We start from the raw sequence: 22529 nt of genomic DNA on the forward strand, positions 1-22529 counted from the left end.
TACTTTTTAATAAAAAGGAGACAAATCCCACCCCTTTTTTCCCTGCTGTACCTATAAGAAAGCAAACATCCCTCTAATCCACCATGTGATACACTTCAAGGCATGTTCTTTGTTAAACCTTTGATGGTAAAGCTGACAAAGGCAGGGGTTATGAAACAAATCCAGAAAAGACACTTAGTAGCTGAATAGCTGCACACATCATGAAGGAATTCTTCAGGTAAGTGTCCTCAAATATTTTCAAAGAGGCAGAAAAACAGTCCTTCTGAACTTTTTGTCCATCTTCCTGCAGGAAGTGAGCAGCAGCACTGTATGTGCGCCCTCCTCAGGTCAGCTCCTGTCAAAATAAATAAATAAGTAAAAGCAAAGATCCCTCTCTAAGTAGGAAAGGAAATAAATAAATTAGAGGGCAGGCAGAAATCTTCTTGTGATGACATTTGGCATGTGCGCTTGGCTTGTGAGGAATTTCTTCCTGTGAGTTGATGGCCCAAATTGGAGAGCGTGTGAGAGAGCGAGAAAGGGGCCACATCTGGAGGTGTCCACATAAGACAACAGAAAATGCCACGGTAATAAATTATCCACACAAGTGACTCATAACCTCGTGAATTCATCGCTCTCTGGTTGGTTCTTTTTATCTTTAAAGTGAACATGATACTGTCATAAAACAACAAACAAAACTAGTGTTTTCCTCCAGTATGCAAACAGGATTCCTAAAAAAAAAGTGTTTGGTCTGTGTAAAATATAAATATAATATTTTATTTTTAACAGAACAGAGAAAACATGTCAGATGTTTAAGCTGAAAAAACGATTCTTGCTGCTCAACAGTTCTTTGTCACATTTGGTCCCTCTCTTCCTTAGCCCGCAGAATGCAACGTCCATGTTTTCCAAAATGATTTTCAAATTTTGATTATCTGTCCATAACATTTTTCCGCTCTGCGTTTCTGGATTATGTTCATATTTGGCTTCTTCTTTGCACGATAGAGTTTTAACTTGCATTTGAGAATGGCACGATGAACCGTGTTTATAGCAATGATTTCTGGAAGTGTTCCTGAGCCCCTACATCGATTTCCATGACAGAATCGTACCTGTTTTAAATGCAGCGCTGCCCGAGGGCCCCAATCCAATCCAATATTGATTTTTGTCCCTTGTGCACAGAAATTTCTCCATATTCTCTGAATCCTTTGATGTTATTATTTACTGTAGATGAGATATTCAAAGTCTTTGCATTTTAACACTGGGGAATATTGTTGCAAAATTTGTTGATTTGTAGTTTTTTTTTACAGATTGGTGAACATCTGCCCAACTCTACTTGTGAGAAACTCTGCATCTCTGAGATGCGCTTTTTATACCCAATCATGTTACTGACCTGTTCCCAATTAACCTAATTTGTTGGAAAATATTCCTCCAGTTTTTTCTTTTTAGTACCCCCTAAAAAGCATTTTGCAGCCTTCTGCTGTAATAAAATTCAAAATGAGCTAATAATTTGCATGAAATAGAAAGAGTGTGTTTTCTCTGTTCTATAATAAAACATGCGTTCATCAGATTTCCATATCATTGGGTTCTGTTTTTATTTACATTTTACACAGCCTCCTAAACTTTTTGGAAACTGGGTTTGCATAAATATAAGTTGTTTTTACTGTTTTTACACGGGAGCTTTATTCTAATATGGATTTTATGCACCAATTAGACACAACTTTTAAATAGACTTGCTTAATATAGTTAAGTGCTTAATTCAAATTAACACCTTTTTAGTTCATGATTTTAATTAACTGACCTACTTTTTATAGACAGCTGCTGTGTTGATAACGATTGGTATTATTCGCAGTATTCAGCAAGAGTGAGTGAGAAAGAGCACTATCTTCGTTGCTGCACCAGCTGATATGATAAGGGTTAACACTCGTGAGAGAAGTTCAGAAAAACAAGAAGACAGAACAGAAAACAGATGGGTGCTCCAGGTGTGAGATAGAGATGCAAATACACTTTTAAATGTCAACAAAAAGAAAAAGAATAAGAGTAAACAAAAATGTATGACAAGAAAGAAGAAGGTGAGGCTAGGGAAATGGCACAAACACACAAGAAGAAACTGACATGAAAGCGAAAGAGAGAGGAGAAAAAAGCAGTTTGAGGAACAGGCAAGTCTCGGAGCTGACAAGGTTATCTAGGAGTGTGCGTGCCAAGTTCTCTCTGAAAAGGAACAGCCTGTCTAAATGTCAACACAGCCTGGGGCAGTGGGGATGTGCACGGCATAAGATATGCAGCCAGGAGATATGAGAGGGACCCAGAATGACACGCAGCAGCAGGGTCATTTACATCAGTCGATGTCATTAATACAGCAGCAACCACGGAAAGATCCCAGGCAGACGAAGAGCAACTAAACTTTATCAGAGATGTGAGATTTGCGAGTGTAAATGTGACGGTTAAAGAAAAAAAAATTCAGATGTCTCTTTAGGCTCTAAACCATCACATCTTACCTTTCAAGTAATTACTGACAAATTATGAACGATCTTCCACAGAAGTCAATGTTTTGAGGTCCGCGTCACAGCTACAGATGATGGTTTAAACTTTAAACTCAGATAAAAGGTTCTCTAGCACCACATACAGGATTTTATATGTTATTGCAACTAAATACACAGCATCCAACATGACTATGCATTATCAAATGTCACAGCTGCAAACTGAAAAATTGAAGGAACAAATAGGGAAACAAATAAGGATTGAAGTGTGAACAGCTTGAATGTGTCATTAATTTAAAAAAAAATGTAGTACAGGGGATCATTTGAGATTAAATGGTTGAAAATAGTTTTGTCTACAGCTTCATCAGTGACTGCTATATCAGTTTCCTCTTGCACATTGATTGAATACAGATCTTCTGTACAGGAGTTTGTATCATTTATTTATCTATTTGAACACTAACTGGGCTTATGCAATATGAATACTCCTATCTTCTGTATGTGCCACACTGAGGGGCCTCTTTATCAGCAGAGTCAGGAGGTAACAGATAAATGCTTTGGGTCACGTTTAATAGGATGCTCTGAACACCATGCAGCAGTGAATAGTAAAGCTATAAGGCACTAAAGTGGTCACAGGAGTAGACAACTGCTCCCTCTGCCCTCAGTTCAGAACAACAGCAACAGAAACAAGAAATGCGATGTTTGCCATTTCTATAAAAATCATTAAATGTTGCAAATAAGTTGGAAAAAAAAGGAAAAAAAAAAGAAAAAGAAAGTGACACAACCACACCACACGCTTGTGAGATATTCACCTTTTTTAATTTAGAAATATAATAAACACAATAAAAGTCAAAGTGGAACTACAACTCAATTTACCAGAGTTAACTGACCATAAAGTGTTGCATGTATTCATTCGTGCAGGTGGTTATAAACTCTGCTCTCCTAGATAAGGCATATAACTGCTGTCTTTTTGTTTACGATCATACAGCTTAAAACAAGGACAGAGGTCATTCATTAAAGTACAGTGGAAATGCAAAGCGTAATTTCCTCTTAAGGAGTATCTACAAGATGCAGCAGGGCAGGAAGGGCCCAGCAGGATTTACAAGCACATGAGTAAATGTTAATATTCGTTCTCTTTTGTTTGATCTTTTTTTCCCCTTTGATGTAATGGCAGCTATGACGATGGCCTGCGCTGGAAGCACAATCGAGCTGCGAACAACATTTATGATTATTTAAACTATTTTGAAAACGATACCAAAGAAATGAAGGAGAGAAAAAATTCCAAGCCATAGCTTGAAAACAAAAACAATAACTACGAATAAAGAGCTGCGTTCACATTAACCAAAAAGATTCACCAAGATTTCTTTCGTGCAGGAATGTTCCGGTATGACCCCATTAAGGCCCAGACAATGATCGTCATGTAATTACTTAAATAGAACTAGAAGAGCACAACGAACAGATGCTTCTGTGCAATGTAGAGCAAGCACTCAGAAATCCCAGTGGAGAATGAGGAGGAGGTACAGTGGGAGCTTGCGGGAACTGTTTCAAGCGTAGAGGGGTTCGTAACCACTCCTTCGGCTTTTACAGGTTATCGCACACACGCTCACCATCCCAAAAAACTGGAAAAGGAAAAAATAAAAATCAGAGACACAATTAAAATATGTTTTCTGTTTAGGTTACATGAACTGACTAATAAGGGGGATGAATTTTTTTGTCTTACAAACCTATCAAAGTTCGGCTTCCTGAGTGAAAAAAAACCCTTGAAATACATAATTCAATTTTTTATATATATATATATATATATATATATATATATATATATATATATATATATATATATATATATATATATATATATATATATATATATATATATATATATATATATATATATATATATATATATATATATATATACACATATATATACACATATATATACACACACACACACGTAAACCCTACAATAATACAGACAAGCAAGCACTTGATGACAGTGGGAAGTAAAAACTCCCTTTTAACAGGAAGAAACCTCTGGCAAAACCAGGCTCAGTTAGGGGAAGCCATCTGCCATGAACGGTTGGGGGGAGGAGACAAAGGAAATACTGAAATAAACAGGATCATACACCAACCGCTTCTATTTCACTTACTTTTTTTTAACAATTCATCTTTTTTTCTTCACATAGCAGACCATAATGATCACACAAGTAGTGCTAAGTTAACAAATCCATGCACTTCAGAGTTTGAAAGATGCAGGTCAATGACATATCCTCATTTAGCTGCCGAACCGCATTTTAGCTTGATCTTACCTTGATGATGGCAAAAGCAACAACGACCAGCATGGCGTAGGTCAGAACGTCCTGTATGAACTTCTCCAGATTGGGCTCACAACCCTAAAAAACCCGTACACAATCGCTGTGAGTATACATACAGTACATGCACATCAAAGGTATTTACTTGACTTTAGCTCCTTTTTTGTTGCCTCCCTGCTGGGAGATTTTGCGGACTTAATAACTGTCATAATAACTTCTTTTTTTTTTAAATTAAAAAAAAAAATAAATCTGAGACTGAATGACAGAAGTATCCAAACTGCAGGTGAACATGCAGTCCGAGTAAACATCGTACAGTCTAGAGAAAGACAAACACGTGTGACCCCAGGGACACGGAAAGAGCAAAGTTGGCTCAAGTGTGATTCACCTCAGTGTTAAACTGCTGCCATTCTTCCAGTTTGCCATTGCACTGTGGCGATGAGGAGTTTTTACAGCAGGACAAAGGCAGCGTTTTGTTTGTAGAAAAATAGGTGGTGTTGGTCCAGTCGGTGTAATTCTTGACACCGCAGCACTTTAACTGCAAAAAGTCAAAGAGAAAAGGGTCATGTGCAAACAGAAACTATGATAAAGACAGTGATAAAGGTACAGGTAAAGATAAAGGTACTACAAGAAGTTGAGCTAAGGGAAATATGGTATTGCGGCTGTGTTGCAGTGTTTCAAGTTTTGTACACACTGGATCGGTTTCTTCTTCTAATCCAGTTATCAGTTTCCCACAGGTATGTTTGACAGACACAGGAGAAGTAAAAGTAGTGCATGTAGGTCATGAAGCTGTAAAGTGCAACGACTTCCTATGAACTTCATTTGAATTTTTATTGTTGTCTTCTGAAGACAAAATTGGAGGGAGAAGAGGAAGTGAAACCATGTAAGAGAGAGAGAATGCACACAACAGCAAAAGAGACAATGAGAATGAAAGTAGAATCAAGAAAACAAATCTATTATCAAAGTAGAAAATACACTAACCAAAGTCTGCATGCTGTCCACTTCTTCGGTGTTAGGGTTCTTCTCCCCATTATACTTGGAAAGAGAGTCTCTTATGGGCTTCTCAAGCTGTCCATCGATCTGTTGAGAAACAAATCCCCCCCACATGTAAGCAGTCATGTAAGTTAACCGTGAGCTACGACAAGTATATTTTCCCTATGTTACTTAAAATAAATAACTAAACACAGATTAATATTCTAGGATTATTTAGAACACCTGAAGCGTCCGTGACTCACCTTGCCACGGTAGATGAAGCTAAACACCAAAGCAGTCACTTCAGCTGCAAAGATCAACATGATGATCAGAAAGAACTAAAATGAATGGGAAAAAAATAAATGAGATGTAAATTTTGGATCCTAAAACAGAGCGAAAGATCAACAGAAACAAACATAAATGTAACAGAAAGGATGGTAAGTAGCATCATAGCTGAGGTGATAAGGGTTTGCTCTTGGGCTTCTACCTTCAGATTTTACAGATGAGCATATAAACATTAAGGAATTGGGAATATGATTAAGGCACAAATCACCTCTTGTCCTAATTCCCTCACACACACTTACAATGCCGAGGCCACATTTGGACTCGCGGAGGGTTGAGCAGCATCCCACGATCCCAACAAAGAACATCACCGCACTGATTCCGATGATAATGGCTGCTGGGATTAGAGATGTCTTATTTTGAATCAGACTCTCAAAGCTGCCAAAGGACTTGATCACGTAGTGACCGACATAGGCCAGTCCTGCTCCTGCAGCCTGAAGGAAATAGTGACAGAACAAAAAAGATTCCACTATAAATAAACACAGGTTACAATAGATGCTAAATCATCTGCACCTTCACAAGTCATTCTGACAATTTCATGAAGAAACTGACGCTCTAGACATGAAGTTGCTAGAAACCAGACTGCAACCGGTTTTTAAAAGCTTACACTGTTAAAATTCGAGTCAGTCACATGCTCCTTGCTTTGTCAACACAACATTAAAACCAGACACACCGCATCATACTTCCTCCTCTACAACACTCCTGTTTCTGACATGTTACACTGGCCAACCTATAACTGTTAAAATCAATTATTTGTTTTAGTTCTATTTTTTTGTATTGATTTTAAAACTTTGTGTTAAAACTGAGCACAAAGATGTTTGTTCTTATTTTTCTGTCCTACTGGCTCTCATGTGATTAACATACTCTGTGAGAGTCACTGATAGTCTGCCCCATTGAACTTTGATGCATATCTGGCGTTAAGTCACACTGCCATCACGACCTTTCTGCTAGTCATGCTTTAGTAGTGAGATCACCAGTCATATGACCGCAGGTATGAGGGCCAAGTTTGTGCATAGGGAGTTCACGCCTAAAAACAAAGGGGAAAAAGGGAAAAAAGAAGAAAAGAATCACACTGATTCTTCACACTGAAATAAAAAAAAAATAAAAAAAAATCTACTGTAGCAATGGGGAAAAAAAGACATTTAAAAAAGGCTTCATTAACTAATAAGCTAACATTTTTGTATCTAGTCTATGAAAGATTCTTTCTTCATACGTTGGTGATGTCAGTTAGAACACAGGAACAGAGGAGGTGTTAACCAACAACGTTTTCATTTCTGTAGCAGACGGAAAGTCTCAGACACAAAGTTTCCCCTAAGTAAGTTACTCATGCAATTTTCAGTTTTACTTCCCCTCAGAGTTAAGCAACTTATACATTGGTTGCTTGTGTTTAGCGCATCCTAACAATTCACTTTGTAGCTCAGCCCCATGACTCACTTTTCTTGATCACTTCACGGTCACGGGATCCCTGTGGGTTTGTTACGCTGTGCCCCCCCCCCATCCAGTGCTCACCCCCTAATCCCTCCAGAATCTCAGATCCTGGGGCTCAGAAGCAGCACAAAGAGGCTTACACAACGTAAAACGCAACCTCTCTGGAATGTAACTAGCCCTCTGAGGCCACGAGGGGTTCTCTGAAGGTCCATCTTCAATCTGATTCCAGGAAAAGACAAGACTTACTGTAAATTTTGCAAACCAGGAACCATTTAACTTATCGTTTCCTTAAACCAGATACATGAACTTTATTGCTGTGAAGCAGCAGAAATCCTGTTTTATAAAAGCAAACTATGAACATGTTCACTAAATCTAACCATGAAATATCAGCAACTGTTTAAAACACGTGTCTGAGGATCTGTGTAATGTATATCACTGTAACAAGAAAGCGAGGCCAATAAGTCGGTCATAGTTCAGTTCAATCTTTTGAATGATTTTCTTTAAACAATCCCCCAGAATAAAACTGGCTGTTTATCATTTAAAAAATGTTCACTTTCCCACAGAAAGCTGAAACTCCTTAATTTGTCAAATTGCTGGGTATATCATGAAGGCCAATAGTTATTTCAACCGGATACGTGATTTCTTCATCAACTCACGTCTAATCAGGGCTCTTGCTGATAAATCAGCAACAAAAAAAACGTCAAACTTGCACATTCAGCCTGAAGCTCAAACACAGGAATGCTGTTTGTTGGCTAAACAATCTCAGCAGGTTTGACTAGCTCCACATCTGAGCTGTGCAACAAAGGGAAAAAATAGCAGAGGTGTTTTTAAAATATGGAGTGATTTGTTGTCTGTAATGCTCACATGCTGGGAGGGAGTGAACATTACTGAAATAAAGTGAAGGTCAGAGAAATGCAATAACACCTTCATTTGATTCAAAGAGGCTCGGTAATCCAACCCAAGGCTGCTGGATGTAAGATGTTAAGTGTGGCATAGAAAGAGAAAGTATACAGGCTGGAACAGAAGATAGGAAAACTAGGAAGTGGAGAGGAGAGGAAAAAAGGATTTGAATACTCAAATTAAAGCACGTCTGTGTTGTCTCTGGTAAATATTCACAGACACAGGCTGTTTCTGTCTTACAGTTATCCAATTAGACACACACATTAGCCACGGAAGGGACAGGCTGGGAAATTTACCCACTCCTTTCAAAAGCCTTTGTAAGGTCACTGAAGAGGACACAGGCGGAGAAGCTTGGGTTATTAAGTCAACATTAACGAGCAACACACAACTGAAAGTACTCTGACACAAAGACAGACATGACTGCACGAGGGAGTGAATGGCCGGAAAAATAAGAGCAGAGTCAGGCAGGTCAGTGATCTCATGAAAATTTCCCAGGCCTTTTTATTTCAGAGCTACATACGTTAGAAGTCTATTAAAGGGTAGGTGGGGTGAAATGAGGAAGTGCTCTGTAATGCTGCGACTGTGCTAGAATAAAAAAGGAGGGCGGGGGGCTGACTACTGGGATCTTTATCAAACCATAATACTGATTTGTTTACACCCCAAACAGCACAATTCACACAGGAGGAGTAAAGAGAAAACAAATAGCAGCAGATTTTTTTTTTTTTTTTTTTGAGAAACACAAATAGAAAAGCCCCCACATATTTATTTTTTCCCTTTCCGCATCACCGACCGTCGTCAGTAGGAAATAAAATCTCTGCAGGTGGACGAACGACAGAATTACACAGCGACTCACCCAAAATATCAAGCTGATAAACAGGAGGATGATCTTGGCGACTCCGCAGTCCATGGCGTCTCAGTGGATGGTGGAGGAGAGAAAGAAAAAGACCGAATGTCCAGCTTTTTATGTCGCTTTATATGTACGCCGAGTTTCTCCAGCTGCCCGCCCGCTTTGGTCACAAGTTTTCGTTGTGTTCTGACTGTACTGACTGATCACCTGGTCACATGATGATGGGAGGAGAGCAAAGCTACACAGCAGGTCCTAGAGCTACCCACCCACTCCAACCCGTGCATCACGTCATACATCAGTCTCACACGAGGAAGACCGAGACTCTATCGTGCTGCTTGATATCACACGCGTTTTATTTTGGTTAAAGGATTTTAACATAATTTTGCGTAGAAAGGATTCTACTTTTAAATGCCTTTGGTATTTAAAAATTTATTTTTATTCATTTCCCCCTTTAATTCAACATACAGTTCAGTTAAGTTCCATTATAAAGCCAAAGTTTGTAAGTTTGTAGAGAAATAAAATTACCTATGAGCAATTTGCAGTTTGTGACAGCCAGTAGAAAAAAATAAAAATAAAAACAAATACACAAAGGATGGAACTTCCAATGCTCGAGGAGCCGGATAAGAGAGGCAAAGAAGAGTACACATAAGCAGCATGCTTTTCATATCACTGCAAGAGGAAGGTGTGTTTAAGCTTACTGTTTAAGCATAAATTTTCACATTTCCTTTTTTTAAAAAAAAAATTGTTATTAATAACAGAAAAAATATGTATTTTAGTCGTGTGAAACATGCTTAAGTAGTGACTCTTTTTGCAGTAACTCTGAGGACAATAGGCAGCTATTCTTTCGGATTGAGTCAAAAGGTTATGTGGATGGGAGTTATAGAAAGAGAAAACCACAACACAGACCATTTGCAGCCACAAAAACAATTGTTTTATTCAGAGTAGTTCAGCAGAAGGCTTCGTTTGACCTGTATGCGCTCAGTTCTGTATCACTGCAAGAGATTAAAGCAACTGACACATTTAGATTAAAGCAATTGACACTCATTTAAATGAATGCGGGAGCGGCAGAAATATTCAGTTGCTCTTCCGACTGTGACATGGGTTATAACTCTTAAACCACGGCTGCACGCTATTCAGAGGAACACGTAGAAGCCTCGGGGTAGGTCTCTTTGCCTATAGAAGTAAAGGTTTTGAATTGATAATGAGGCCAAGATGACCAACAACTGCAAAATCAGTCAAGGCTTTGTTGTTAAAGAGGATGAAAGTCCAGCATCTGCCAGGGAGTTTCTCCCACTCTGGGTCCAAATTGCAAGAGTTTATTGCAGCCTTATTTGACGTCCTGCAGTATACCTGCATCATCCTGCTCTGCATACAAGCCCACGATTAAAAGCGTCCACACGCGAGAAATTGAAACAAAAACTACACATCTGAGGCTTTCAGTGGGCACTTCAAGCTGGTCTCCCGTGACAACACTCTCACCACCTACAGGTCTCCATCAGAACTGCACTCCAGCCAAACAAAACTCCAGTGTGTTTGTGAGGAGGCGCTATCAGCTCACTACAGAAGGCACGGAAACATTTGCCAATCTTTTCCCTCGCGCGCACGCATACACAAGTACATATCTTATCTCACATTAATAATAAGAAAACAAACAAAAGTAGCGCGAGAAAGCACGAAGAAGAGAAAAACACATCCCTCTTTCACTGGAGACGTTTTTGATGGATTGCACTAAGAGTGTAATATTAAAACATTCCCAGAAGTATGTCTGATAATTGCATTCATTTTAAAACTGATATAAAAATAATATAAAATTAATATAAAACAAACATTGGACTCGTGTAGTCCAATGTTGGACTACACGAGGACATTTGAAACATGATTCGTGTTTTTGCATTTATATGCGCAGAACTGTTATAATCTCATAAGTGAAGTTATTTTTGCACAATTTGGCGCAGCACTCCCTCATAAAAGTTAATTGATGGATAAATAAGAAATGATATAAATTCAAATTAATTTAAATTTATATTTATCTACAAGCACCCCACTGGAGTCATTCCACAAAGTGTCTCGTTAAAAAGAAAGCCCGGGAAATTAATCAGAAATTCGTTTCTTGGGCTGCCCCTCCTCACAGGCTGATAACTACTCTGGCTTTGGTCCATCTCCACACTTTGAATACACAATGCATAGCCTTAATTTCACTTTCATGTTACATATATTCATATCAAACTAAATTTTCTGTTAATTATACTTTAACACATCATCCCCAACTCAAAGACCGCCCTTGCTTTGATTCCAAGTTGAATATTAATCGTTAGAAGTCTCTCTGTGGTTACCTCGAAATAGAATCAAGGCAAGTGTGTTTCTTGAGTCTTCTTTAGGTGAAAATATTTCGCAATAACGGTGGAAATAAAGCTAAATTTTGGTCTCGGTGTACTAGACACGTCGCTATGTTAGAGCTTATTTAATTGTAAAACTTTTTTCTTACTTATTTGGGAAATATAACATAGTCAAAATGTTAAAAGCACGATTCCCACATTGCATTCTTCGTTTGTCAGCTTCTAATCGCTCAACAGGTGCTAATATATTTGAACGCATGCTGAATAAAAACACACAGACAGACAGTTCACATTTCGCTGATTGCTGTGAAGTGACTTTTATATGGTTGTATGACAATTAACGTTGGAATTTTAAAGAATTATCCAGTTGAAGAAAACACAAATTTGATCAAGTGGCGGAGGAGGAGAAGAGGCGCACTGTGGCAGTGGGACTGACTCTACACGGTTCTCATTGGGGTTTTATAAAGCCTCAACCAGCCAAGAGGGCAAGCAGAGATATCGCTCTCTACTGATTCTGTCTGTGGCCCTCACTGACTTCATCTCTGTATCACAACTGTTGCAATGTCTTCTGCTGCCATTGCTTTGACTCCGCCAGCTCCGGCCAAATCTCCTAAAAAGAGAGCCAAGTCTCCGAGGAAGAAAACAGGCCTGACTGTGTCAGACTTGATACTGAAGGCTCTGTCCACATCCACACAGCGTGGCGGTGTGTCTCTTGCAGCCCTGAAGAAGGCTCTGAAGGCCGGTGGATATGATGTGGTGAAAAACAATGCCAGGATTCTCGTCGCCGTGAAGCGCTTGGTGACCAAAAAGTCTCTGGTCCAGACCAAGGGCAGCGGGGCTTCGGGCTCTTTCAAGCTCAACAAAAAGCCCCCCACACCTAGGAAGAGGAAGGTGGTGAGAAAGAAGAAGCCAAAGGCGAAAAAGGTCAAGCGGGCCAGCGTCAAGAAAACAGCAGCAGCAGGAGGAGCCACTCCTGCAGCCAAGAAGTCCCCCAAGAAAAGGAGAAAGTCAAAGAGCCCGAAGAAAGCCAAGAGACCCGCTGCGGCCAAGAAGCCCAAGAAGCCAAAGAGCCCAAAGAAGACCAAACGCAGAGTCTCCAAGACCAGGTCTGCTGCCAAGAAGTGAATGCTCTTCCACTGAACACTAAATGCCGGTCTTTGTGGACTCTATGCGGACTGAGCTGCATTCAAGTCAAGCTTTAAGTAGTTTTTTTTTCTAAAGTAGAAAAAAATGAACTCGCAGTTTGTACAAGCCTTTCTTTCCTGCTTCCTGTCATGATGTTCTAATGAACTGAATAGCACTTGCTTGAAATAAAATTATTTTCATTTACAGAGCGTGCAGTGTGCTTTTATCTGAAAAAGAAATTCTCCAGCCTGCTAAAATTTAATTGAAAAAACAAACAATATCGGGAAAAGAAAAAAAATCTATGTTTTCTGAACGGTGGTTAACTTTTTTTGGTGCGTGACGCCTTAACAGCTGATTTGCCTGACTCACGGCTAAGTTTGGGAGGAGTGCGTATTACGCGCAATTACGCACAGGGAGCTAGTTTCCCAGAGTTATATAGTTTTCAACTCTATGTAATCCGTTTCTTGGGAAGTGGTAGATTATATGTTTTAGTCCCACAGTGTCAAACGATTTTATGGAAGCTAGTAAGTAGTAAAACAAACAAACAAACACAAAACTTTGGTTTATCCATATGTCACAACGTCGGGTTATTATCTCAAAATTCCTACTTAGTAGTCAAGTTTTTTCTCAGAAGTTTGAGTTATTAAATTAAATTGTTGAGATACTTATGCAAAGTTTTCACTTTTCCTATTTTCTATAGTATTTCACATTGATTTAATAAAAATAATAGATAAAGAAACCGGTTAGATACTCTTATAAATGCGAAAAAAGGAAAATCGACAGGAAGTGACACCCATAAGAGTTCACCAATACTAAGAAGAGTGAGGCTTCATGGGCGTATCACAACATGGTTTCCGCTTATCTCCCAAAAGGGGCTTATTCTATCACACTCATTACCGCAGTTTATGACTGAATGTACACAGCAGAGGACAGCTGTTACTCTCAGCTTAGCATGAGAACGTGATAGGGATGAAGGGGTGATATTGTTGTTAATTATTATATTCTGACTTCATGAGGTTTTAAACTAATGCGAAATAATCTACAAAACCATTCACACCAGGAGGTACCTCAAAAACAATTCTTTAACTACTCAGAAATTACACCCAGTTTCACAAAGGTTTAAATATAAATAGACACCTGACTAAAAACCAAGCTCACAGCTTGACCAATTAAAGACACGTGATACAAGTAAGTTAAAATTACAAAACCATCAACAGTAGATTTCTATAGGGCCTCTCAAACTAAAGCCTACATTTAAAATCACACCTTGATTGCGTTTTGAAGGTGCTTTACAGAAGCAAAACGAAGAAAGACTGTAGGTAATCAAACAGCAGTGACTCGCGACACTCATTAGATGAGTGGTTTAGTGTTGCCACCTGCTGGCGGGACTAATTAACAACTGTTAACTGGAAATGTAGGCAAGGTTTATCTGGGGTCAGATGCATAGACTGTGTGTGGTTTAATTTCACTGTAACATGCAGATTACTGACGAAAAATGTAACCAACTAAGTATTTTACAGAACCCTATTGCACGAATACAAGCTGGCATCCCTCTCACTCAAAAATGTGTCATAAAACTGAGTGATTTTTTTTTCTTGTAAATTAAATAGCAGATGAAAAATGTTATAATTGTTTAAAATGGAGACAGTGCCCATGCTACTGTAATGTATTTCCTGTAACTCTGGAAGTTTTACTCTGTTTGTCAGTGGCAGAGCATGAGAGAGGAACTGAGAGAAAAGTGTGAACATACTGATTTATTCAGTGCCAAACATTAACCCAAAATAAACCGAAACAAAAAACAATCAGTTGTTCTCCCTTTGCTGTTTTGAATTGATGCATTAATTGAAATTCTGCAGTTTATTCGTACGAATCATTTTCTTTTTGTTTATTTTTTCCATTAAAATATGTAGTTTGCTAAAGATTAGAACTTTATTGTTGGGCTCAGAAAGTACCAGGAGATTATTGGCCATGTAAAGTGGTGCATTTAAGTTTATGAACAGTTTTCAATTGTCTGCATTTCTTTATGAATATGACCTAAATCATCATCAGGTCTGCACTCAAGTAGGGGAATTGGATTCTATGGAACCGTATGTGTGAAAACAAAGCATGTCTACACATTTACTTCATGTTTTCTGTTTAATAATAACACTGACACTGTGCTAGTCTTAGCTTAGACTAAGAATAAATGTTAGTTCCCTTTTCTGCTGCATACTTCCTCACTTGTATTTGAACAGGTAACAGTTTTTGTGTTTGTAAATACTAATAAAAAAGAAAGTAGCGAGTCACTTTTGAAATGAATAAAATAGATTTGACACAAGAACGCAAAGGTCCCTCATTTACTTGCAACTCTCCTAAGTGGCTTCTCATGTTGTCCACATGGAACTTTCCTTTTCAAATTCAGCTAAAACTGAACTTAGACAATCAAAAAACACAAATCACTGTGTTATCTGATAGTCCAATTGCACAACAGATTCAGCATCATGGCTGTTACCTAAACATTTAACCCAATAATCTCTAATTGTGATTTTTCTGACACTGCCTTTTACTAAGGCTAGATTTTAATCTAGTCTGCTTGAAGTAATTTTTCTGTGAATGGAAATAGTCTCATTCTTCAGGTCCTTATACTGGTAGTCATGTGTACCTGTATGTAATTAAACAGTGTGGCATGTCATAGGACGAGGGATGAACACACAGCTAACGCAGAGGACGCGACAAAGGGCAGGGAAAAACACAGGGCTTAAATACATACTGGCGTAATAAGGGAATGCGAGACAGGAGGGAGATACAGCTGGGACAATGCAGGGACGATGAAAGACGGGGAAGCAACACTGAAACCAGAAACATGGGACAAGGATTACCTTAAGTAAGGGAGGTAGAGGATGACCTAAAATCAGAAACCCCACAGAAAAACATCGGTGATGTAAATATGAGGAGAACCACTCTAAGGCAGTTCCACATACACCAACCCAAAGTTTTGGCCTTTCAAGCAGGATATGGTGGTCAACTGTGTCAAACACCAACGTAAGTTCCAACATAAGCAGAACAGAGCATTTTCCTGCATCATTACTCATCAAAATGTTGCTAGAAAACCCTAAGAAGGGCTGTTTGCGTGGAGTGAACTGTTTCTTGAAACGTATCAAGAAAAGCTATCTTTGTCCAGAGCCTCTATAAGTTGCTTAGCCACAACCTCTTCTAGAAGCTTAGAAATTAACAGTAATTTAGAGATTGGCCTGTAACTGCTCCAAAGAGAAGGGTCTGGCTGGGATTTTTTTTTAAAGTGGGAGAATAGCAGCATTTTTAAAATAAACCAGAACTATACCAGATGCCAGTGAATAGTTGATTAAAGTGAGCACACGTGGACCAATAGACTGGAAGACATTTTTGAATAATGATGCAGGTACAACAACAACAAGAGGATGCTTTCACTGAATTCGCTAGTTTTACCAGCGCAGGTAGTGAAACAGGAGAGAAAGTATCCAAGATGACGGTCCGAGATGGGGTAGAGACAGACAAAACAGGTACTGATTGTAAAAAAATCATTCTTACATTATTAATTTTTGCAAGCAGAAAAGACAGAAAATTTTCACAATCTTCATTAGAGGAAATAGGGGCTGCAGGTAGAGCAGGAGTAACATGTCACTAATGGTGTTGAATAACACCTTATGATTACCTCTGCTCTTTGTAACCATTTGTGAGAAATAGGCAGCCCTCGCATCTCTGATAGCATTATTAAAAGAAGCTAAAAAAAATTCAGTTCACAACATGTACCTGTGCACGGTACAAGCCTGTTGCAAAAACACACCATATGTTCACATTTCTTTAGTTGACTCTAAAGAGGTTTTTATGTCAAAGACAACACTTTGGAGATATAAAATAGTATTTGTGCACAAACAAAATGATTCCCAAAGACCTATTAACCAAAAATAGTTTTTGCATAAGCAAAACTGGGCATGTGGTGCAATTTAAAAAAAAAATAAAAGAGGGAAATGCACAATCACAGGACAAAAGAAGAAGTTGCAGGCCTAAAAAAAAAAAAACATCAACAGCAGATGAGCAGTATCTAAGAGTCCTGTCCTTAAGAAACAGGAAAGACTCTAAAAGACCTCGCACGGGACCTGAAAACTGCATCTGGGCCTTGAGTCAAAAGTTAAAATGATCTCATCAAAAGGGCGGCTGTCAAGCCATTCTTAAGGAAGGGAAACAGGAAAAAAAGCCAACTGTATGCCAAATTACACAAGAACTGGAGTGAAAATCAGGGACAACAGGTTTTATGAAGTGATGAACCCAAACTTGACCTTTTTTAGTTGATATTGCATGTGTGGAGGAGGTAAGGAAGGAGGTAGTACAGTGAGGTGTTGCATTTCAGACAGTGGTGTTGGGGATCTTGTCAAAACTGAGGTCACAATTAAGGCTTTTTATATACAGCAGACAGGAAACAGGAGCTGAATGTGTGGAGAGTGTCCCCACCCCACCCCTTTTTTCACATAACCAAAATAAGTCACACATCAAAAATAAACTGTTGGAAATGAGGTAGACATCCCCATGCATGTAAGAGGAAACATGATAACCATGGTTTGCAGAGAGCTTATTATCAACTTCTGGGTAGAAACTGAGAAATTTTCAGGAAAAACCCAATGATGTGTACTCATGTGACTTACTTGCAAATACGTGTGAAAACGGAAACAACATGTTTTCAGATCAACTTTCAGTTCCTTTTAATATGAGGAAGACTTAACCAGCCTACCCGTTTCTGGTGCAGAGGTTTTTGATTTTACTTCTCTTACTTAAATATTATTTTCTTTTACCAGATTATTGTGCACTTTTGCAAGTTTAGTAAATATTTTTTTCCTCCTAGGAGCTCTCATTTACCCAACTAACTGCACTTTCCTATGAATTCATTCATCTTTGAATTCATTTCAGCACACTTTGGCACTGACTGATGAAATAACAGCTTTAAATGACCTGAAACATTAGATAAATCACGGCAGGTTTATGTGCAGTAGGTAAATAAAAGGTATGGTGCCTTTACTGTGGCTACATTTTACTGATAAGACATTTTTCTGTGAGGGAATAAGCTAATAAGCTAAAGTTGTGGAAAAAGATGTTCCTCTTTGTCATATGATAAACTGCCCAAAAGTAGGAGGGGCTTAGGGTTTATAGTCAGTGGTGTCAGCAGCACTCACTTTTGACACAGTCATCATGAAAACTGCAGTGACCCTCCTGGCTCTCTCTTTCCTTCATGTCTGCTCTTCAGTACCTGTGAGCCGTCCAACAAACTGGCTCAGACAATGCCGTGCTTCTACCAACCTCTCCATCACAGCACTGGAGGTGCTGCCAGGTGGAGGCTGGGACAACCTCCGGAACATGGACATGAGTCGAGTCATGAACCTCAGCTACTCCCAGTGCCAGACCACTGAGGACGGGCTCTACCTCATTCCAGATGAAGTGTTTGTCATCCCCCAAAAACAGACAGGTGTGGAGACCAGCTCAGAGATCATCAGTTCCTGGCTTGAGCAGAAAAGCTCGACATCTCACTCCATTAATGCTGACATATCCTTCCTCACGGTGCTCAATGGTAAATTTTCTGTTGAGAACACTAGAATGAAAACCCATCAGGTCAGAGACTCATCAACCACAGCCAGAGTGCAGGTAAGTTTTCAGATGTTTTGAATAAATAACAATAAAGGTAAAGGAAAATGCACAGTACTGATGTTGAGACATTTTTTTATATTAAGCAATTTACCGTTTATTAATCATACAGTATTTGTACAGTATGCTAAGACATTATATTTAGAATAGAATAGAATAGAATAGAATAGAATAAACCTTTATTATCAAACGAATGAGAAATTTGGGTGCTATACAACTCTTATAGCAAGAGGAATATAGACACAAAGTAGTCCTATATACATAAGTCACTGAGATATGCATAAAAATGTACAGAGACATGTATAAAATCTGCAGAGACATGTACACAAGTGTGTGTGTGTGTGTGTGTGTGTGTGTGTGTGTGTGTGTGTGTGTGTGTGTGTGTGTGTGTGTGGTGGAGGGGGGGGGGTATGAATACTCCTGGTGAAATATGTACAAACAAGATGCAAATGAGTAATAGCAATTAAAAACAAGTGATATGTCAATTAAACTGGTAATGAATAAGATAACCATGTTAAACTGTGTTATAGATTCTGACAGCTGCTACCAGTTTGTTATGTTTCCCCATGTCCCTCTCTGCCATTCCACCACGCCAGCAGACCACAGCATAAAAAATAGCAGACGCCAGCACAGTGTTGTAGAACATCCTTAGAAATTTAGCTTTAGTATTTTATTCCTTTATGATCCTATATAATGCACTTTTAAAAGCTTTTTTAACTGTAGTCTCAGCACATACGTTAAAAGTAATTTTAATTACAGAAAATAAAGAAGCGATTGAGATACACAGTGATGTACAACAATAATTAATCTTATAATCCTCTCTTTCAAAGGTTCGCAACTTCCTCTACACAGTTAAGGTTTATCCAGACTTCACTCTGGACGCACGATTTGTTCAGCAAGTCAGAGACATCGCTGATGCAATTGAAAACAACCAGACGAGAAGTGCAGACTATCTCTCGGAGAAGATGGTGCTGGACTATGGGACTCATGTCATCACTAGTGTGGATGCTGGGGCTGCTTTGGTGCAGGAGGACTATCTCCGTTCCTCTTATGTGTCAGACAGCCAGTCACAAAGCTCCTCTGTTAAAGCACAGGCTGGATTAAACTTCTTTGATAAGCTAAAGTTTGACATTAGCAGTCAAAGTGACCAACAGAGCTCATCGCTTCATACATATCAGTCCAACATTACATACTCTCTCATTCAAAGCAACGGAGGCACAACTTTTTATCCTGGCATCACTCTGCAGAAGTGGCAGGAAAGTACCAGAAACAACCTCGTTGCCATCGATCGTTCAGGATTTCCTCTGCACTATTTCATAAACACCAACACTCTCACTGATCTGCCACACCCTACGATTGGAAAAGTTGCTCTTAAAGTCAGTCAGGCTGTAGAGCGCTACTACAAGATCAATACTCGCCCCGGATGTGTTGATGTCAACTCCAAGAACTTCAACTTCCAGGCTAACATGGATGATAATTCCTGTGAGGGTCCCGCTACAAACCTCAGTTTTGGTGGTGTCTACCAAGAGTGTGTTAAAATCAGCTCAGATGCAGATCCACTATGTGATGCCCTGGCCCAGAAAAACCCAGATACAGGTGATTTCTCCTGTCGTCCACCTTACTCACCAACTTTACTCAGATCAGAGGTGAGACTTCAGAGTTACTCTAAGTATGAATGTCATAAGGAAAGTCATTCCTGTTGGGGTTTTTTCACTTGTCACAAAACGCGTTGTCAAGACAACAACTATGTTCGTTCTGCTCGCATCAACACCTACTGGTGCTCTATAAATGGACAGGCTCCAGAAAACTCAGGGTATCTGTTTGGCGGTATATACAGCCCCTCGCTCCTGAACCCCCTCACGAAAAGCAAAAGTTGTCCCCCAAATTTCATTCCAGTAAATTTTTTCTCAGATGGTGAGGTGATCTGTATGAGTAAAGACTATGAGACAGGTACCAGATTCTTAGTACCATTCGGAGGTCTCTTCAGCTGTCAGTCAACCAACCCACTGGCAAGTAATCAACGCAGGTGCCCTCCCAAGTTCAGTCAGCACCTTGCTGCAATCAGTGATGGCTGTGAAATCCTCTACTGTGTTCAGTCTGGACTGTTCACAGGTGGAGAGCTCAAACCAATTCGTCTGCCTCCATTCACAAAACGTCCACTTATCAGCATGCAGGCCACCAACACAGTAATGGTGATGACTGAAGGAGAAAACAGCTGGGTGAGAGTGGGCCAGACCAAAATGTGGAAACTTGCCAAAACAGAAGAAATCCAGGAAATTGTTCAAGGCCTTAACCCTGAACTCAGTCAAATGTCTAATGGAGAAAAGGCAGGTGTAGTTTTTGGTGTGATGGGTGTGATGCTGATGGTGGCCATAGTGGGAGTGGTCCTATTCAAGCGGAGGAGAAGGATGCCAGATCTTAGAAGTAGAGGTTATGAGGAAATACGTGAAGAAGTTGAGAGGGAGTCACAGCAAGATGAGGCTCCCGAGCAGAACACAGCTTAGAAGCTTAATCACTCACATAGAGAAATTAAACCAGCGTGGCAGGTTTAGCTTTGAACTTCTCTTTGGATTGTCTCCACATTCATGCTTCTTACAGCACTGGAAAATATTTACATTTAAGAGCTTCTATTTTGAATCAGTCTTTACATTACTTTAGTTTATTATGCTCCACATTTTGTACGTTAACCTGTAGACTATTAACATATATGCAGGGAGAAATGACTTTGTAGCAGTCTGCCTCTGAAATCACCAGATGGAGCCATCAAAAAGGGAAAGCAGGGGTGATTTTTATACTAAGGCCCAAGATGCATAAGATCATGCTGTAAAATTCTTTTGTAAATATCTAAGCACTGTATGCATGACTTTGTTTGCAAATACTTTCAAGAAAAACATGTATAATAGATCATCTGAGAAGGGTTTTCATTTTTTCCACAATATATTCTAATAAACAATCAAAGAAAAAGACAGTTTTCTGTTTTGTGTAGTTTCTTGCACACCTTTTCTGTTATGTATCTTAAGCTGATTAAAATGAAAACTGTTTTTATTGTGCACATTACTAATATTATGCGTTGTATGCTTCTAGCCCTGTAGAGTCCCAGAATGAAAGCGGCTATGAAAGTTTGTATTTCTTTTACATGACACCCCTTATGGCAGAGTTTTTAAAAACACTTACAATAACATACAATCTGCGCCGAATTCAAGACTTTCTCTGTAAGTCGATAGCGGCACAGAGAAGATTGTGCTATGGAGATCACATCATCATCAGTCTTGATGCAGGATGTGTTTGATGCAGGAGGAAGTGGCTATCTTTGATTTGTACTGTTTCTACCTTGATCTTAACTTCTACTTCCAAACTCTACATGTATGAGGCTGACGAGAGACTGTCTTATGCATCTTTGCCAACAATGGTTTGTCAACCATGTCGTCTTATTTTTGGGTAATGTATATGTGGACAGATAGCTTTGTCACACCATCTTTGAAAGTACTAAGTGGTGCTTTTAAAACAGAAATCAGAGATTTCCAAACTCCACATTGAACCAATACTGCCCTCTTCAGGCCCAGCGGCAGAATTCCATGTTGGTTATAAATAATTTTGTACAAATATTAAGAGGTTGCATGAAACTTTGTTTAAAACTACTTTAAATAAAACACACATAACCAAAGAGCGGGAAGTAACAATGTACAAATTACTAATTTCTACTTTACTTAAGTACAATTATCAGGTATCTGTAGTTTACTTGTTTACTTTACGTTAACTTTTTAATTTTACTCTCTACATTCTTTAAACAAATATCTGTAATTTCTACTACTTATGTTTTCAAAACAGGCTCGTTACTTTCGGTTTGACGCATTTGCGTTATTATTTCGTCACTGTGGGCCTTTAAACATCTAACTAATTATCTAATTAAAGTAACACATGAAACTCAATCCTGTTCCTGCATTAATCACCAGAGGATGTCGCATAAAAAGAGATGAAAGAGGCAAAACTGTGTGCTATAGTCAGGGGTTTAAGTGGGGATGTTTGTCCTTTTTCCGTTTATTTATTTATTTTTTGGTTGAACACCGGAACAACTGCAGGTGTCCATAAATTGCGGTTGCGGTACTTCAGTATCTTGCTAGCCATCAGCTCAACAAACATCAGCAAAGAAACAAACTGCTTGTATGCAGTTTGC

The 22529-nt window shown here is 39.0% G+C and overlaps 3 protein-coding genes across 3 annotated transcripts; 2 read left to right on the forward strand and 1 right to left on the reverse strand.

The window, feature by feature from the left end:
- Positions 1–3244: 3244 nt before the first annotated feature.
- tspan36 (tetraspanin 36) lies at positions 3245–9466 on the reverse strand. The gene is made up of 7 exons (XM_085179514.1): positions 9252–9466; positions 6313–6504; positions 5992–6066; positions 5738–5836; positions 5145–5294; positions 4757–4840; positions 3245–4066 (listed from the first exon to the last, which is right to left on the reverse strand). The coding sequence occupies exons 1-7, from the start codon at positions 9303–9305 to the stop codon at positions 3992–3994; spliced, it is 729 nt and encodes a 242-aa protein (XP_085035640.1). The 5' UTR covers positions 9306–9466; the 3' UTR covers positions 3245–3991.
- Positions 9467–12047: 2581 nt separating this feature from the next.
- Positions 12048–12910, forward strand: LOC146506654 (histone H1.01). Its single transcript, XM_085179517.1, has one exon. It carries the CDS (start codon positions 12143–12145, stop codon positions 12704–12706), a length of 564 nt encoding a protein of 187 aa, XP_085035643.1. The 5' UTR covers positions 12048–12142; the 3' UTR covers positions 12707–12910.
- Positions 12911–17875: 4965 nt separating this feature from the next.
- On the forward strand, positions 17876–21321 carry LOC146506655 (macrophage-expressed gene 1 protein-like). The gene is made up of 2 exons (XM_085179519.1): positions 17876–18355; positions 19186–21321. The coding sequence occupies exons 1-2, from the start codon at positions 17906–17908 to the stop codon at positions 20857–20859; spliced, it is 2124 nt and encodes a 707-aa protein (XP_085035645.1). The 5' UTR covers positions 17876–17905; the 3' UTR covers positions 20860–21321.
- The last annotated feature ends 1208 nt before the right edge of the window (positions 21322–22529 follow it).

This window comes from Neolamprologus multifasciatus, chromosome 12 (genome assembly GCF_963576455.1).
Source record: "Neolamprologus multifasciatus chromosome 12, fNeoMul1.2, whole genome shotgun sequence".
In the NCBI taxonomy this organism is placed as follows: domain Eukaryota; kingdom Metazoa; phylum Chordata; class Actinopteri; order Cichliformes; family Cichlidae; genus Neolamprologus; species Neolamprologus multifasciatus.